Here is an 18159-nt window from a genome sequence, read left to right on the forward strand (position 1 = left end):
CATATGAGGGTAGAACTAACTATGACAGTGAGTACAGGTGATGTAACATATGAGGGTAGAACTGTAGAACTGACTATGACAGTGAGTACAGGTGATGTAACATATGAGGATAGAACTGTAGAACCGACTATGACAGTGAGTACAGGTGATGTAACATATGAGGGTAGAACTGACTATGGCAGTGAGTACAGGTGATGTAACATATGAGGGTAGAACTGACTATGACAGTGAGTACAGGTGATATAACATATGAGGGTAGAACTGACTATGACAGTGAGTACAGGTGATGTAACATATGAGGGTAGAACTGTAGTACTGACAATGACAGTGAGTACAGGTGATGTAACATATGAGGGTAGAACTGACTATGACAGTGAGTACAGGTGATGTAACATATGAGGGTAGAACTGTAGTACTGACTATGACAGTGAGTACAGGTGTTTTAACATATGAGGGTAGAACTGACTATGACAGTGAGTACAGGTGATGTAACATATGAGGGTAGAACTGACTATGACAGTGAGTACAGGTGTTTTAACATATGAGGGTAGAACTGACTATGACAGTGAGTACAGGTGATGTAACATATGAGGGTAGAACAGTAGAACTGACTATGACAGTGAGTACAGGTGATGTAACATATGAGGGTAGAACAGTAGAACTGACTATGATAGTGAGTACAGGTGATGTAGAACTGACGATGACAGTGAGTACAGGTGATATAACATATGAGGGTAGAACTGACTATGACAGTGAGTACAGGTGTTGTAACATATGAGGGTAGAACAGTAGAACTGACTATGACAGTGAGTACAGGTGATGTAACATATGAGGGTAGAACTGTAGAACTGACTATGACAGTGAGTACAGGTGATGTAACATATGAGGGTAGAACAGTAGAACTGACTATGACAGTGAGTACAGGTGATGTAACATATGAGGGTAGAACTGAATATGACAGTGAGTACAGGTGATGTAACATGAGGGTAGAACTGTAGAACTGACTATGACAGTGAGTACAGGTGATGTAACATATGAGGGTAGAACTGTAGAACTGTCTATGACACTGAGTACAGGTGATGTAACATATGAGGGTAGAACTGTCTATGACAGTGAGTACAGGTGATGTAACATATGAGGGTAGAACTGACTATGACAGTGAGTACAGCTGATGTAACATGAGGGTAGAACTGTCTATGACAGTGAGTACAGGTGATGTAACATATGAGGGTAGAACTGTAGAACTGTCTATGACACTGAGTACAGGTGATGTAACATATGAGGGTAGAACTGTCTATGACAGTGAGTACAGGTGATGTAACATATGAGGGTAGAACTGTAGAACTGTCTATGACAGTGAGTACAGGTGATGTAACATATGAGGGTAGAACTGACTATGACAGTGAGTACAGGTGATGTAACATATGAGGGTAGAACTGTCTATGACAGTGAGTACAGGTGATGTAACATATGAGGGTAGAACTGTAGAACTGTCTATGAAACTGAGTACAGGTGATGTAACATATGAGGGTAGAACTGAATATGACAGTGAGTACAGGTGATGTAACATATGAGGGTAGAACTGTAGAACTAACTATGACAGTGAGTACAGGTGATGTAACATATGAGGGTAGAAGTGATCCTACACTTCTCTAACCGTCCTCTTACCTGTGAGCTGAGCTGTCCTGAACTACCAGTAGTTAATGACAACTCCTTAGACAAGCCAGAGAGAAGGAAGGAGGAGGACCTGGAGAAACGAGGGGGTAATGAGCTGTAGAAGGGCCTGGGTTGGACTGAGGACTTGTACCAGTCAGTGGGAATACCTGAGAAAGTGGGGAAATAGAGGGGAAGATAGGAGGGGGATAGAGAGTCAGTTAGGGTTCTTGTCTACAGTCCTACTTCTCTGACCTCTAACTTCTCTGCCAGATTATTCTGGTTCATCTTCCAGATTAGGAAGCTCAGGAAGAGATATACAGTCATGATTAGAAAGTCAGTTGAATGTTATTTCTGGTTAGACCTACACTGAACTGTGATGGTGATGTATAGATTGATGTACATTATTGTTATGTTACCTCTAGTGTGATCTCTCTCTAACTTCTCTGCTAGGTCTACTCGATTCATCCACTTCAGGTTCACAAGTGTGTTCCTCACAGCTCCCTCAGGGCCGTATCTCTTCACCATCTGATCCACTGTGTTCTGTCTGTCAGTGTTCTCCAGCTGACTCTCTGGGATGAGAGGAAAGCTGAACATCCTGCCAATAATCAGGTAAGACTTGAATCTCCTCAACTCATCTGGGTTCATCTCCTCCAGAGTGGTCAGTAGCAGAGCTGGACCATCCAATGTTTTCTAAAACAACAAAGATAACAACAGTGAGGAAGGAATATAAAACCTGACAACTGAAATAAAATAAAGAACATGAATATATTCATATTGTTAAGACGTACTATAATATTTCTACTGGTCTCTCAATATCACATATCATCATGAAATACATTAGGAACATTAACACACACACACACACACACACACGCACACGCACGCACACACACTTACCTAGTAACCTACCTACCTACCTTTCCCACATTCAGCATCTCCAGCCTAGAGATCACAGTCTCCAGACTACGACACTTCTCTCCAGACGGGGTCAACCTGGACACAGGAAACAGTCACACACTGTTCTGTTCCCCTACAGCACCACTACATGCTGTGGTCACTACACTGTTCTGTTCCCCTACACCACCACATGCTGTGGTCACTACACTGTTCTGTTCCCCTACACCACCACTACATGCTGTGGTCACTACACTGTTCTGTTCCCCTACACCACCACTACATGCTGTGGTCACTACACTGTTCTGTTCTCCTACACCACCACCACATGCTGTGGTCACTACACTGTTCTGTTCCCCTACACCACCACCACATGCTGTGGTCACTACACTGTTCTGTTCCCCTACACCACCACCACATGCTGTGGTCACTACACTGTTCTGTTCCCCTACACCACATGCTGTGGTCACTACACTGTTCTGTTCCCCTACACCACATGCTGTGGTCACTACACTGTTCTGTTCCCCTACACCACATGCTGTGGTCACTACACGGTTCTGTTCCCCATACACCACCACCACAATCTGTGGTCACTACACTGTTCTGTTCCCCTACAGCACCACCACATGCTGTGGTCACTACACTGTTCTGTTCCCCTACACCACATGCTGTGGTCACTACACTGTTCTGTTCCCCTACACCACCACCACATGCTGTGGTCACTACACTGTTCTGTTCCCCTACAGCACCAACACATGCTGTGGTCACTACACTGTTCTGTTCCCTACACCACCACATGCTGTGGTCACTACACTGTTCTGTTCCCCTACACCACCACCACATGCTGTGGTCACTACACTGTTCTGTTCCCCTACACCACCACCACATGCTGTGGTCACTTCACTGTTCTGTTCCCATACACCACATGCTGTGGTCACTACACTGTTCTGTTCCCCTACACCACCACCACATGCTGTGGTCACTACACTGTTCTGTTCCCCTACAGCACCACTACATGCTGTGGTCACTACACTGTTCTGTTCCCCTACACCACCACCACATGCTGTGGTCACTACACTGTTCTGTTCCCCTACACCACCACCACATGCTGTGGTCACTACACTGTTCTGTTCCCCTACACCACCACCACATGCTGTGGTCACTACACTGTTCTGTTCCCCTACACCACCACCACATGCTGTGGTCACTACACTGTTCTGTCGGTATCAAACTTGAAGAAACGCTTTGAGGTAAGGATGACGGCTATACGGATATCACTTAATATTGATCTACATAGCTCATTGATCACACCGCTGCTCTCTCATTTAGCTTACGGATTGTGGTGGTTGTGGATGGCTGATAACAAATCTAAATGTGTATTTTAACCCAATAATGGTTGAATTCAAGAAGTTTAAGCTGAGAAAATGCACTCTTGCAACAGCTGCATAGTGAGGATCCCAGCCTATAGAATAACAGCTGTATAGTGTGGATCCCAGCCTATAGAATAACAGCTGCATAGTGTGGATCCCAGCCTATAGAATAACAGCTGCATAGTGTGGATCCCAGCCTATAGAATAACAGCTGCATAGTGTGGATCCCAGCCTATAGAATAACAGCTGCATAGTGTGGATCCCAGCCTATAGAATAACAGCTGCATAGTGTCCAGCCTATAGAATAACAGCTGCATAGTGTGGATCCCAGCCTATAGGATAACAGCTGCATAGTGTGGATCCCAGCCTATAGGATAACAGCTGCATAGTGTGGATCCCAGCCTATAGAATAACAGCTGCATAGTGTCCAGCCTATAGAATAACAGCTGCATAGTGTGGATCCCAGCCTATAGAATAACAGCTGCATAGTGTGGATCCCAGCCTATAGAATAACAGCTGCATTGTGTGGATCCCAGCCTATAGAATAACAGCTGCATAGTGTGGATCCCAGCCTATAGAATAACAGCTGCATAGTGTGGATCCCAGCCTATAGAATAACAGCTGCATAGTGTGGATCCCAGCCTATAGAATAACAGCTGCATAGTGTGGATCCCAGCCTATAGAATAACAGCTGCATAGTGTGGATCCCAGCCTATGGAATAACAGCTGCATAGTGTGGATCCCAGCCTATAGAATAACAGCTGCACAGTGTTGATCCCAGCCTATAGAATAACAGCTGCATAGTGTGGATCCCAGCCTATAGAATAACAGCTGCATAGTGTGGATCCCAGCCTATAGAATAACAGCTGCATAGTGCGGATCCCAGCCTATGGAATAACAGCTGCATAGTGTGGATCCCAGCCTATAGAATAACAAGATGGCGTAGCAGTAAGTCGTCCTGTCGTGTCCCCTGTATATAATGTTTCTTTTTCGTTTTTTTACATATTTTTCTTTGCATATCTCTTTAAAAACCTTTTGCTAAACCTAAGCTTCCAAATACTCTCCTGCAACCCGCCTCACCCAATGTAGCTATTTTTCCTAAAGTATTTATATTTACTTCGGAACCGGTACCCCTCAACTGAAGCTAGCCAGCTAACCACCAGCCATGCTAGCGGTCTTCAGCTAACCGGTCATCAGCTAACCTTCAGCCCGGAAAGCTCTCGCCAGTTCGAACAACGCGACTCTAACCAGAGCATAACGGACCTATTTATTTTTCATCCCCGGATTCATCCCCGGATTCCCACCGCAAACGGAACATTTTTCAGCTGGATCTTCACAACTAGCTATCTAGCTATCTACGAACTGTTAGCTTGCTAGCACAGGCCTGCTAACCGTCTGCATTGCCGCGTCCCAAACACCCATATTTACTTTCTATCTCTTTTTGATTTTTAATTTGTTTATACCTTCCGGAAACCTGCCTCACCCAATGTGATACGGAATCGCTATTATTTTAATTTTTTTAGAACACACTCAAGAACCTCCAGAAGCTAACCAGCTAACTAACTAGCTACAAGCTATTTAGTCATTGTTAGTTTTTTTAACCTGGATAACACTCGCCAGTCCAGCTTCCCTGCCCCATCCACCGCTGCCCCCTGGACACTGATCTCCTGGCCACATAGATGATGCACGCTGGACTGTCCATTAATCACGGTACTCCATTCTGCTTGTTTGTTTTATCTGTTGGCCCCGTTGCCTAGTCAACGCCATTTTACCTGCTGTTGTCGTGCTAGCTGATTAGCTGTTGTTGCCTCACCTACTGTTTTAGCTAGCTTTCCCAATTCAACACCTGTGATTACTGTATGCCTCGCTGTATGTCTCTCTCAAATGTCAATATGCCTTGTATACTGTTGTTCAGGTTAGTTATCATTGTTTTAGTTCACAATGGAGCCCCTAGTTCCACTCTTCATACCCCTGATAACTCCTTTGTCCCACCTCCCACACATGCGGTGACCTCACCCATTACAACCAGCATGTCCAGAGATACAACCTCTCTCATCATCACCCGGGGCCTGGGCTTACCTCCGCTGTACCCGCACCCCACCATACCCCTGTCTGTGCATTATGCCCTGAATATATTCTACCATGCCCAGAAACCTTTTCCTCTTATTCTCTGTCCCCAACGCTCTAGGCGACCAGTTTTGATAGCCTTTAGCCGCACCCTCATACTACTCCTTCTCTGTTCCGCGGGTGATGTGGAGGTAAACCCAGGCCCTGCATGTCCCCGGGCACCCTCATTTGTTGACTTCTGTGATCGAAAAAGCCTTGGTTTCATGCATGTCAACATCAGAAGCCTCCTCCCTAAGTTTGTTTTACTCACTGCTTTAGCACACTCTGCTAACCCTGATGTCCTTGCTGTGTCTTAATCCTGGCTCAGGAAGGCCACCAAAAATTCAGAGATTTCCATACCCAACTATAACATCTTCCGTCAAGATAGAACTGCCAAAGGGGGAGAAGTTGCAGTCTACTGCAGAGATAGCCTGCAAAGTAATGTCATACTTTCCAGGTCCATACCCAAACAGTTCGAACTACTAATTTTGAAAATTACTCTCTCCAGAAATAAGTCTCTCACTGTTGCCGCCTGCTACCGACCCCCCTCAGCTCCCAGCTGTGCCCTGGACACCATTTGTGAATTGATCGCCCCCCATCTAGCTTCAGTTTGTTCTGTTAGGTGACCTAAACTGGGATATGCTTAACACCCCGGCAGTCCTACAATCTAAGCTAGATGCCCTCAATCTCACACAAATCATCAAGGAACCCACCAGGTACAACCCTAACTCTGTAAACAAGGCCACCCTCATAGACGTCATCCTGACCAACTGGCCCTCCAAATACACCTCCGCTGTCTTCAACCAGGATCTCAGCGATCACTGCCTCATTGCCTGTATCCGCTACGGAGCCGCAGTCAAACGACCACCCCTCATCACTGTCAAACGCTACCTAAAACACTTCTGTGAGCAGGCCTTCCTAATCGACCTGGCCCGGGTATCCTGGAAGGACATTGACCTCATCCCGTCAGTTGAGGATGCCTGGTCATTCTTTAAAAGTAACTTCCTCTCCATTTTAGATAAGCATGCTCCGTTCAAAAAATGCAGAACTAAGAACAGATACAGCCCTTGGTTCACTCTAGACCTGACTGCCCTCGACCAGCACAAAAACATCCTGTGGCGGACTGCAATAGCATCGAATAGTCCCCGTGATATGCAACTGTTCAGGGAAGTCAGGAACAAATACACGCAGTCAGTCAGGAAAGCTAAGGCCAGCTTCTTCAGGCAGAAGTTTGCATCCTGTAGCTCCAACTCCAAAAAGTTCTGGGACACTGTGAAGTCCATGGAGAACAAGAGCACCTCCTCCCAGCTGCCCACTGCACTGAGGCTAGGTAACACGGTCACCACCGATAAATCCATGATTATCGAAAACTTCATTAATGTGGACGGACCACTAGAGGGCAGGCTGGGCTCATGGATAGTTGCCCAACAGAGCCTGGGAGACAAGGTAACCAGAGTCAATTAAGCACAGCTGACGGTACTAATGAGATACTCTCCTTCCCCTATAAAAGAGAGAATGGAACCAGAAGAGAGAGGGGAAACTATCTCTGGAAGATGGCCACCGAGAGAGAGAAGCTGTGCTGAAAGAACCACTAAGACGGTGACAAAACCGTGATTTATGTTTGTTGTAGTTTAAAGATTATCCTATTGTGTTCTTGTTTCATCTGGAGAAGAAGATGTGTGTTTTTCCTTGGAAGATTTTTCATTGATTATGTTTGAATGTTTTTGTTGACAAAATACTCTCAATAGAGAACCGTGTTCAATCAGAAAAACCTTTTTCCTGACTCGTTTATTCCACCTTCCCGCTTTAGAGTGACGCCTAATTACTTGGTACGCTCACATTGGTGGAGGATGCAGGCATTAGGTGGACGAGTGACACAAGGATAAGTGAGTAAATCAAGATTCTTCCAGTAGACCCGGAGGAACCATTCAAGAACAATGGATAACGCCCTACTACAACAATTGATCACGGCACAGCGGACAACCATAGAACTCCTGCAACAACAGCTGAACCGACTAGAAGAACCTAGAGTTAAGCCAAGAGCGGCTGCTCACGCCATCTTACCTCGTCTCTCCAAGGAGGATGATATTGAGGCCTTCCTCATGACCTTCGAAAGGACGGCCACCTTGGAAGAGTGGCCGCCCACAGAATGGGCGAGCGCATTAGCCCCTCTTTTGACCGGGGTGGCTCAGGAAGCCTATTTTGACCTGGATTCCCACGAAGCTGCGGACTATGGGCGACTAAAACCGAGATCCTGTCCCGGTACCAGCTGACTGCCAGAGATAGGGCTGTAAAGTTCCATCAATGGACCTATACAGCTGATCAACCCGTCCGTGCCCAGATCTTCGCCTTAATACGACTGACGAAACAGTGGCTAGAACCTGGAAAGGGAGTAGGACATGTGATAGAGACTCTCGTAGTGGACAAGATATTGAGAGAATTACCCAGTGACTTAAAAGGGTTGTGGGGCAAGCCAACCCGTTGTCAGCCGACGACATAGCCCAGGCGGTGGAAACATATCGGTCTACAGGGGAGTTGTTAAAAAGTGACAAGGAGGAACGGAAGGAGTCTTGCAATCCCGTACCACGACTCACCCCGCGCGCTCGCCACCGAAACGTCCCAAGCCCCTCCCGGAGGTGGGAGAAGTCAGCCACCACACAGCAGGGTCGGTGTTATAAATGTCAGTCTCCCAACCATTATGCCCCACAATGTCCTAGCAAGGATGAGCCCATGGTCACGGAGTCATCACTGCCTACCCCCACACATCCCGTTTTGAGGGGGCAGGATCAACACTGTTGGTTAGCAGAGATAGCCCCAGCCTCAGAGATTCCGGTGCAAGTCGAAGGACAAGATGTGGTAGCTATTCTCGACTTCGGGAAGTATGGTTACGTTAGTAGAGGAGCGGATGGTGACCTCCGCAACACTGCTACCAGACAAAGTAGCCGTATCCTGTATCCATGGAGACACCCACTATTACCCCACTGTGAATCTGCCTATTATCACTCCAAAAGGAAGGTGTACAGTCAGGGCCGGGAAAGTGCCGCAGCTGAAGGTGCCATTATTGATCGGGAGAGACTGTCCCTTATATAAGGAGCTTCGGCAGATGACGTTATGCACGGGAAGAAGGGGGACAGGAAAGAAGAGAAAATCCAAGCCCGAGGTAGTAGTCCTACAAGGAGACGTGGCCGCGTCCTCGTCCTCTGCAGCAGAGGAAGAAATAGCGACCCAACGTTTACGACAGATATTCCAAGAAACCACCGATGAAGACACATGTGAAGGGCTATACACAACGCAGGAAGGAAGGAGCAACCAGGCGTTAAGGGATATATTTGAAGCTCCATCCGAGGAGGGAACCTGGAAGGGATTCTCCTCGGTCACCCCTGATGGGGATGTGGAACAACCTCCACATCCCTCTACCGAGGTCGACCTGCCCCAGGAATTAAAGGGACAGTTCGGCACCTCGCAGCATAGAGACCCAGACCTAAGGGAGGCCATGAGGAAGGTGAAGGTGATCGACGGGAGGAACGTCGATGGATCAGGTGAGCCCCCTCTTCCTTACTATGCAATCAGGCGGGGTCTCTTATACTGGGTCGTACGACGAAGGGGGGAAAACCAGGAATTACTAATGGTGCCTAGGCCATACAGAGATACAGTTCTACAGTTAGCCCATTCCCACGTCCTAGGAGGACACCTGGCACGAGACAAGACTATTGACAGAATCATGCAGAGATTCTATTGGCCCCGGGTCACCCGGGATGTGGCCAGGTATTGTAGGACGTGTGATCAATGTCAACGTACAGCCCCACGGCCACACCTACGTAACCCTTTGATTCCTCTCCCCATCATAGAGACTCCCTTTGAACGCATAGCTATGGACCTCGTAGGACCCCTCCCAAAATCCGCCAGAGGACACGAGTACATCCTAGTGGTTATAGATTATGCTACCAAGTTCCCGGAGGCCATACCCCTGCGTAACATGTCGTCAAAGGGAATTGCCAAGGAGTTATTCCTGATGTTCTCTCGTGTGGGCCTCCCCAAGACTATCTTGACGGATCAAGGAACCCCGTTCATGTCCCGGTTGATGAAGGACTTGTGTCGGTTATATCAGGTTCAACAGATACGTACAAGCATATTCCACCCTCAAACAGACGGGTTGTGTGAACGCTTGAACAAAACGATAAAAAGCATGTTGAGAAGGGTGGTGTCCCGAGATGGGAAAAACTGGGACATGCTTCTCCCACACTTAATGTTTGCCCTGCGAGAAGTACCCCAGGCATCCACTGGATTCTCTCCGTTTGAATTGCTCTATGGCAGACCCTGTCGAGGAATCCTCGACTTAGCCAAGGAGACCTGGGAGACCCAACCATGCCCCTTTCGATCCACAATAGAACACGTTACCCTGATGAGAGACCGCCTGTCAGCAGTGTGGCCCATAGTCAAGGAGCATATGGAGAAGGCCCAAAGGACCCAAGGCCGGGCCTATGATAAGTCTGCGACCCCCGTGAGTTCACCGTGGGAGAGAAAGTGATGGTGCTTGTGCCCACGGCCGAACATCGCTTGCTGGCGCAGTGGAGGGGGCCCTACGAGATAATGAAAAGGGTCTCACCGGTCAATTACCTCATCAAGCAACCTGACAGGAGGAAGAAGGTCCAAATCTATCACATAAACCTGCTGAAGACATACCATGGACGAGAGGAGGAGGTGGCTTTGATGGCCCTGGAGGGCAAAGGAAAAGAGGAGGCTCTACCACAGGTGCGCCGTGGCAAACTCTCCTACCGGAGCAGTCAAGACAGCTAGACAAGCTGATTATGAACTTCGGTCGAATATTCTCTCCATTCCCAGGACAAACAGATGTCCTGTTCCACCATATCCACACTGAACCCGGCAAGAAGGTGCATATCCGCCCTTACAGGATTCCTGAGGCTCGCAGAGTCATCGCTAAGAAAGAGGTGAGGAGATGTTGAGGATGGGCGTGATCGAGCCCTCGACGAGTGAGTGGTCCAGTCCCATAGTCCTGGTCCCCAAATCCGATGGTAGTATGAGACTCTGCAACGACTTTAGGGCGTGAATGCCATCTCTACATTCGATGCGTATCCCATGCCCCGCGTGGATGAACTCTTGGAGCGCTTAGGAAAGGCCAAGTTCATCACTACCCTGGATTTGACGAAGGGATATTGGCAAGTGCCGGTGGCTCCGGAGGATCGCCCAAAGACTGCCTTCGCCACTCCAGAGGGGCTTTTCCAGTATGTGAGGATGCCCTTCGGGCTGCACGGGCCGCTGCAACCTTCCAACGCCTCATGGATGCCATTCTACGGCCCCATCAAGAGTATGCAGCGGCGTACATAGACGATGTGGTCATCCACAGCGAGGACTGGGATAGTCACCTCCTGCGATTACGGGCGGTGCTCGTGAGTTTGGAAGCCACAGGGTTGACAGCCAATCCAAATAAATGCTGCCTGGGTTTGTCCGAGCGGAATACCTGGGGTACACCGTGGGGAATGGGAAAATACGCCCACAGGCAGAGAAGACCAGGGCAATTCGTGACTGGCCTCGACCCCGGACCAAGCGAGACGTTCGGGCCTTCTTAGGGATAACAGGATATTATCGCCGTTTTATCCCGGGATATGCAACCATTGCCAACCCCCTCACAAACCTCATCAGGAAAAACCTGCCAAACCAGGTAGAGTGGAAAGACGAGACGGAAGAGGCCTTTCAATTGTTAAAAGATGGCCTGTGTTCTGATCCCGTTCTACAGGCTCCGGACTTCTCACAAGAGTTCATTGTGCAGGTCGACGCCTCGGATACAGGGCTCGGGGCCGTACTAGCTCAGGGTAAAGGTGAAGCAGAGAAGCCGATTCTCTTCATTAGTAGGAAACTCAGCGATCGGGAACAGAGGTATGCGACCGTAGAGAAAGAGGCCTTAGCCATCAAGTGGGCCCTCGATTATCTCCGGTACTACCTACTGGGTCGGAGGTTTGCATTAGTTACTGACCATGCGCCCCTCATGTGGATGGCTGGTAAGAGAAACAATAACAACAGAATAGCCAGATGGTTTTTGTCTTTACAACCATTCTCTTTCCATGTCATCCACAGGGCCGGATCGAGGAACGGGAATGCAGACGCGCTGTCCCGACGCGACCAAGACGGTGCGTCTGGCGCCCGACCCTCGGTTCGGTCCTGGGGGAAGGTATGTGGACGGACCACTAGAGGGCAGGCTGGGCTCATGGATAGTTGCCCAACAGAGCCTGGGAGACAAGGTAACCAGAGTCAATTAAGCACAGCTGACGGTACTAATGAGATACTCTCCTTCCCCTATAAAAGAGAGAATGGAACCAGAAGAGAGAGGGGAAACTATCTCTGGAAGATGGCCACCGAGAGAGAGAAGCTGTGCTGAAAGAACCACTAAGACGGTGACAAAACCGTGATTTATGTTTGTTGTAGTTTAAAGATTATCCTATTGTGTTCTTGTTTCATCTGGAGAAGAAGATGTGTGTTTTTCCTTGGAAGATTTTTCATTGATTATGTTTGAATGTTTTTGTTGACAAAATACTCTCAATAGAGAACCGTGTTCAATCAGAAAAACCTTTTTCCTGACTCGTTTATTCCACCTTCCCGCTTTAGAGTGACGCCTAATTACTTGGTACGCTCACATTAAGCATTTCTCAACGGCTGGCCATGCCTTCCGCCTGGCTACTCCAACCTCGGCCAACAGCTCCGCCCCCCGCAGCTCCTCGCCCAAGCCTCTCCAGGTTCTCCTTTACCCAAATCCAGATAGCAGATGTTCTGAAAGAGCTCCAAAACCTGGACCCGTACAAATCAGCTGGGCTTGACAATCTGGACCCTCTATTTCTGAAACTATCCACCGCCATTGTCGCAACCCCTATTACCAGCCTGTTCAACCTCTCTTTCATATCGTCCGAGATCCCCAAGGATTAGAAAGCTGCCACAGTCATCCCCCTCTTCAAAGGGGGAGACACCCTGGACCCAAACTGTTACAGACCTATATCCATCCTGCCCTGCCTATCTAAGGTCTTCGAAAGCCAAGTCAACAAACAGGTCACTGACCATCTCGAATCCCACCGTACCTTCTCCGCTGTGCAATCTGGTTTCCGAGCCGGTCACGGGTGCACCTCAGCCACACTCAAGGTACTAAACGATATCATAACCGCCATCGATAAAAGACAGTACTGTGCAGCCGTCTTCATCGACCTTGCCAAGGCGACTCTGTCAATCACCATATTCTTATCGGCAGACTCAGTAGCCTCGGTTTTTCGGATGACTGCCTTGCCTGGTTCACCAATTACTTTGCAGACAGAGTTCAGTGTGTCAAATCGGAGGGCATGCTGTCCGGTCCTCTGGCAGTCTCTATGGGGGTGCCCCAGGGTTCAATTCTCGGGCCGACTCTTTTCTCTGTATATATCAATGATGTTGCTCTTGCTGTGGGCGATTCCCTGATCCACCTCTACGCAGACGACACCATTCTATATACTTTTGGCCCGTCATTGGACACTGTGCTTTCTAACCTTCAAACGAGCTTCAATGCCATACAGCACTCCTTCCGTGGCCTCCAATTGCTCTTAAACGCTAGTAAAACCAAATGCATGCTTTTCAACCGATCGCTGCCTGCACCCGCATGCCCGACTAGCATCACCACCCTGGATGGTTCCGACCTTGAATATGTGGACATCTATAAGTACCTAGGTGTCTGGCTAGACTGCAAACTCTCCTTCCAGACTCATATCAAACATCCCCAATCGAAAATCAAATCAAGAGTTGGCTTTCTATTCCGCAACAAAGCCTCCTTCACTCACGCCGCCAAGCTTACCCTAGTAAAACAGACTATCCTACCGATCCTCAACTTCGGCGATGTCATCTACAAAATGGCTTCCAACACTCTACTCAGCAAACTGGATGCAGTCTATCACAGTGCCATCCGTTTTGTCACTAAAGCACCTTATACCACCCACCACTGCGACTTGTATGCTCTAGTCGGCTGGCCCTCGCTACATATTCGTCGCCAGACCCACTGGCTCCAGGTCATCTACAAGTCAATGCTAGGTAAAGCTCCGCCTTATCTCAGTTCACTGGTCACGATGGCAACACCCATCCGTAGCACGCGCTCCAGCAGGTGTAGCTCATTGATCATCCCAAAAGCCAACACCTCATTTGGCCACCTTTCGTTCCAGTACTCTGCTGCCTGTGACCGGAACGAATTGCAAAAATCGCTGAAGTTGGAGACTTTTATCTCCCTCACCAACTTCAAACATCAGCTATCTGAGCAGCTAACCGATCGCTGTAGCTGTACATAGTCTATTGGTAAATAGCCCACCCATTTTCACCTACCTCATCCCCATACTGTTTTTATTTATTTACTTTTCTGCTCTTTTGCACACCAATATCTCTACCTGTACATGACCATCTGATCATTTATCACTCCAGTGTTAATCTGCAAAATTGTAATTATTCGCCTACCTCATGCCTTTTGCACACATTGTATATAGACTCCCCCCTTTTTTTCTACTGTGTTATTGACTTGTTAATTATTTACTCCATGTGTAACTCTGTGTTGTCTGTTCACACTGCTATGCTTTATCTTGGCCAGGTCGCAGTTGCAAATGAGACCTTGTTCTCAACTAGCCTACCTGGTTAAATAAAGGTGAAATATATATATATTTTTTTAAATAAAAAAAGCTGCATAGTGTGGATCCAGCCTATAGAATAACAGCTGCATAGTGTGGATCCCAGCCTATAGAATAACAGCTGCATAGTGTGGATCCCAGCCTATAGAATAACAGCTGCATAGTGTGGATCCCAGCCTATAGAATAACAGCTGCATAGTGTGGATCCCAGCCTATAGAATAACAGCTGCATAGTGTGGATCCCAGCCTATAGAATAACAGCTGCATAGTGTGGATCCCAGCCTATAGAATAACAGCTGCATAGTGCGGATCCCAGCCTATAGAATAACAGCTGCATAGTGTGGATCCCAGCCTATAGAATAACAGCTGCATAGTGTGGATCCCAGCCTATAGAATAACAGCTGCATAGTGTGGATCCCAGCCTATAGAATAACAGCTGCATAGTGCAGATCCCAGCCTATGGAATAACAGCTGCATAGTGCGGATCCCAGCCTATAGAATAACAGCTGCATAGTGTGGATCCCAGCCTATAGAATAACAGCTGCATAGTGTGGATCCCAGCCTATGGAATAACAGCTGCATAGTGTGGATCCCAGCCTATAGAATAACAGCTGCATAGTGTGGATCCCAGCCTATAGAATAACAGCTGCATAGTGTGGATCCCAGCCTATAGAATAACAGCTGCATAGTGTGGATCCCAGCCTATAGAATAACAGCTGCATAGTGTGGATCCCAGCCTATAGAATAACAGCTGCATAGTGCGGATCCCAGCCTATAGAATAACAGCTGCATAGTGTGGATCCCAGCCTATAGAAAAACAGCTGCATAGTGTGGATCCCAGCCTATAGAATAACAGCTGCATAGTGTGGATCCCAGCCTATAGAATAACAGCTGCATAGTGTGGATCCCAGCCTATAGAATAACAGCTGCATAGTGTGGATCCCAGCCTATAGAATAACAGCTGCATAGTGTGGATCCCAGCCTATAGAATAACAGCTGCATAGTGTGGATCCCAGCCTATAGAATAACAGCTGCATAGTGTGGATCCCAGCCTATAGAATAAAAGTGAGGCTTTTTTTCCTAAAACTTTTGATAGGCTTAAAGGGCCAATCTGTAGATGCTACATCCATTTTTGGACTTATAAATTATAAATACTGTCAGGACCCGGTTACGAACCCGGGTCTCCGGAGTGAGAAACAGTCACTTAACCAACTGAGCCACGAATAGTCGGTAGAACCCAGAAGATGAGGCAGACACAGCAGTACTTGAGACGGTGTATTTAATGTAGTAAAAAGTGAAGTCCTTCAGGAACACATGTAACTCCACAACCTCAAAAGGAATTCCACAAGAACAAAGGTAATCCTCCAAGACAAAAAAGGTAAATCCACAAGGTGGTAGGTATAGCACAAAAAGCCTCAAAAGATACTCAAAAATAAATAAACAAGAACAAAAAACAGAATTCCACAAGAGCGTCCACCGGGATCAACAAGAGTTAACAGAATACTAGGGCTGGGTGCTAACATACAAACACAGAGCAAAGGACTGAGGAAAACAAAGGGTTTAAATACAATCAGGGGAAACGAGGCACAGGTGCAAATAATAATGGGGATCAAGGGAAAACAAAAGGTCAAAAGGCACAATGGGGGCATCTAGTGACCAAAAACCGGAACAACCCTGGCCAAATCCTGACAAATACAGTACCAGTCAAAAGTTTGGGCACTCCTCATTCAAGGGTTTTTCTTTATTTGTACTATTTTCTACATTGTTGAATAATAGTGAAGACATCAAAACTATGAAATAACACATAAGGAATCATGTAGTAACCAAACAAAGTGTTGAACAAATCAAAATATATGTTGTATTTGAGATTCTTCAAAGTAGCGACCCTTTGCCTTGATGACAGCATTGCACACTCTTGGCAAAGCATGCCATTCCATGAGAACAGCATTTACTTTTCAACTCGAATCAATGAGGCGAATCAGTCCTCCATGACAACAAAATCATAAAGAGAGTAGACTGGCTAACTCCGTAGTTTTGGGGTCATGCTCAGGTTAAACACTTTGGCTAATCTATACTTCCATATTTCCAAGTCCTGTTCTTGAAGATCAAGGGGTATAACATTATTGGAATGACTGGAAATCTGATAGACTTTGGTTTTTAATGTAAATATATAATTGAATCATATTATTATATGAAGTGGAAAGTGATGGTTAAGAAGAAGCCTACATAACCAACCCATAAAGTCAAATTTTCCATCCATATATAGCAAGCTATGCCAACATTAACATTGATTTATCCTGCAATAGATGTCGTTCAAATGTTAAGATACATTATTGTCTTCTTCTAATGGCTCTTCAAGTAATCTAAAAGTAACGGAATGTAATCAGATTACATTACTGAGTTTGGGGGTAATCCAAAAGTTACGTTACCGACAGATAACTTGTAACTGTAACGGATCACATTTAGAAAGTAACCTTCCCAACCCTGATGGTTTATTTGAGCCCCCCATAATTCGCACCCTGGACTAATATCCTCTATGTTCACTCACATTCCAGAAGAGGTGCTGGACGGTTCGCTGGACGTCTCTTCACTCTCCTCCCCTGCTGGCTTCTGTTCCTTCTCAGAGGCAGCTACCACCTACACACACACACACAAACACAACCAGTCTGTCTTGTCTGAAGTCTTTTGTACTGAGGACTACACCAGGTTAGGGTCTAGGCGTGTAATGGATGACATAGTCATTGTTGAGAACACTAGTTCTCTTGACAACATCACTTGATTGTAAATCGCAACAGTTTACCCTTTAACGTTACAAAGTACATTCTAAACTATTTCCCGCTTTATTCGCTCGTTCGAATGACGTGCCAAGTACTAGCTATACATTACTATGATATTACTGCGTTATGAATTCATAGCAAGATTATAATATATAGTTCATAGGCCTACATTAATATCTATTACATCACGTTATTGCATTTCATCACGTAAATCCCTTTTTCCTTTACTTTGATCGAGTCGATCTCGCACTTCCATGTTGCTGTAAATCAAATATGAAACGGATACAATGTAGCTACTTAACTGTATCAACAACCTTTTCAGGGACGTTTACAGATAAAATAGTAACATACTAAGTTTTCCTTTCCGAACTATATTGTCTTACTTTTGATGAGTCCATTTTCAGACACTCCAGGCGCAGCCAGCCGACTGGAAAATAATGAAGCCCGATGGCAGAGCGCTACAGTTTCCTTTCGTTTTGAACAGCCCAGCTCATCCCATGACACATCCTACCTATAGGTCTCTAGTAGTGCGTCGCCCTCTTGTGGACAAACTGACACCAAACCAAAATAGGTGTGAGAGTCAGTCAAGAGACCATGGTTAAACAATTCTAATCTAGCTGCGAAGTCGATATAACATCTCTGATTATATCCTCCTGATTCAGGGAATCCTCCAACAGTGATTTTGGGAAAACTAGGGAATTTATTAAATTATTCAGC

The 18159-nt window shown here is 46.7% G+C and overlaps 1 protein-coding gene across 1 annotated transcript; it reads right to left on the reverse strand.

Annotated features, from left to right (window-relative positions):
* Positions 1–1216: 1216 nt before the first annotated feature.
* Positions 1217–17910, reverse strand: LOC135560025 (uncharacterized). The gene is made up of 5 exons (XM_065001030.1): positions 17826–17910; positions 17214–17302; positions 2574–2649; positions 2073–2346; positions 1217–1823 (listed from the first exon to the last, which is right to left on the reverse strand). Exons 1-5 carry the CDS (start codon positions 17838–17840, stop codon positions 1591–1593), a joined length of 687 nt encoding a protein of 228 aa, XP_064857102.1. The 5' UTR covers positions 17841–17910; the 3' UTR covers positions 1217–1590.
* Positions 17911–18159: the final 249 nt, after the last annotated feature.

This window comes from Oncorhynchus nerka, linkage group LG15 (assembly GCF_034236695.1).
Source record: "Oncorhynchus nerka isolate Pitt River linkage group LG15, Oner_Uvic_2.0, whole genome shotgun sequence".
In the NCBI taxonomy this organism is placed as follows: Eukaryota; Metazoa; Chordata; class Actinopteri; order Salmoniformes; family Salmonidae; genus Oncorhynchus; species Oncorhynchus nerka.

Bases quoted from the DNA above. Each gene is read 5' to 3' on its own strand.
- LOC135560025 (XM_065001030.1), bottom strand. The intron at 2,650-17,213 runs GTGAGTGAACAT...TCCTGTGTCCAG, and splicing joins TCCAGCACCTCTTCTGGAAT to GTTGACCCCGTCTGGAGAGA. The intron at 1,824-2,072 runs GTAACATAACAA...CCACTTTCTCAG, and splicing joins AGAGAGAGATCACACTAGAG to GTATTCCCACTGACTGGTAC.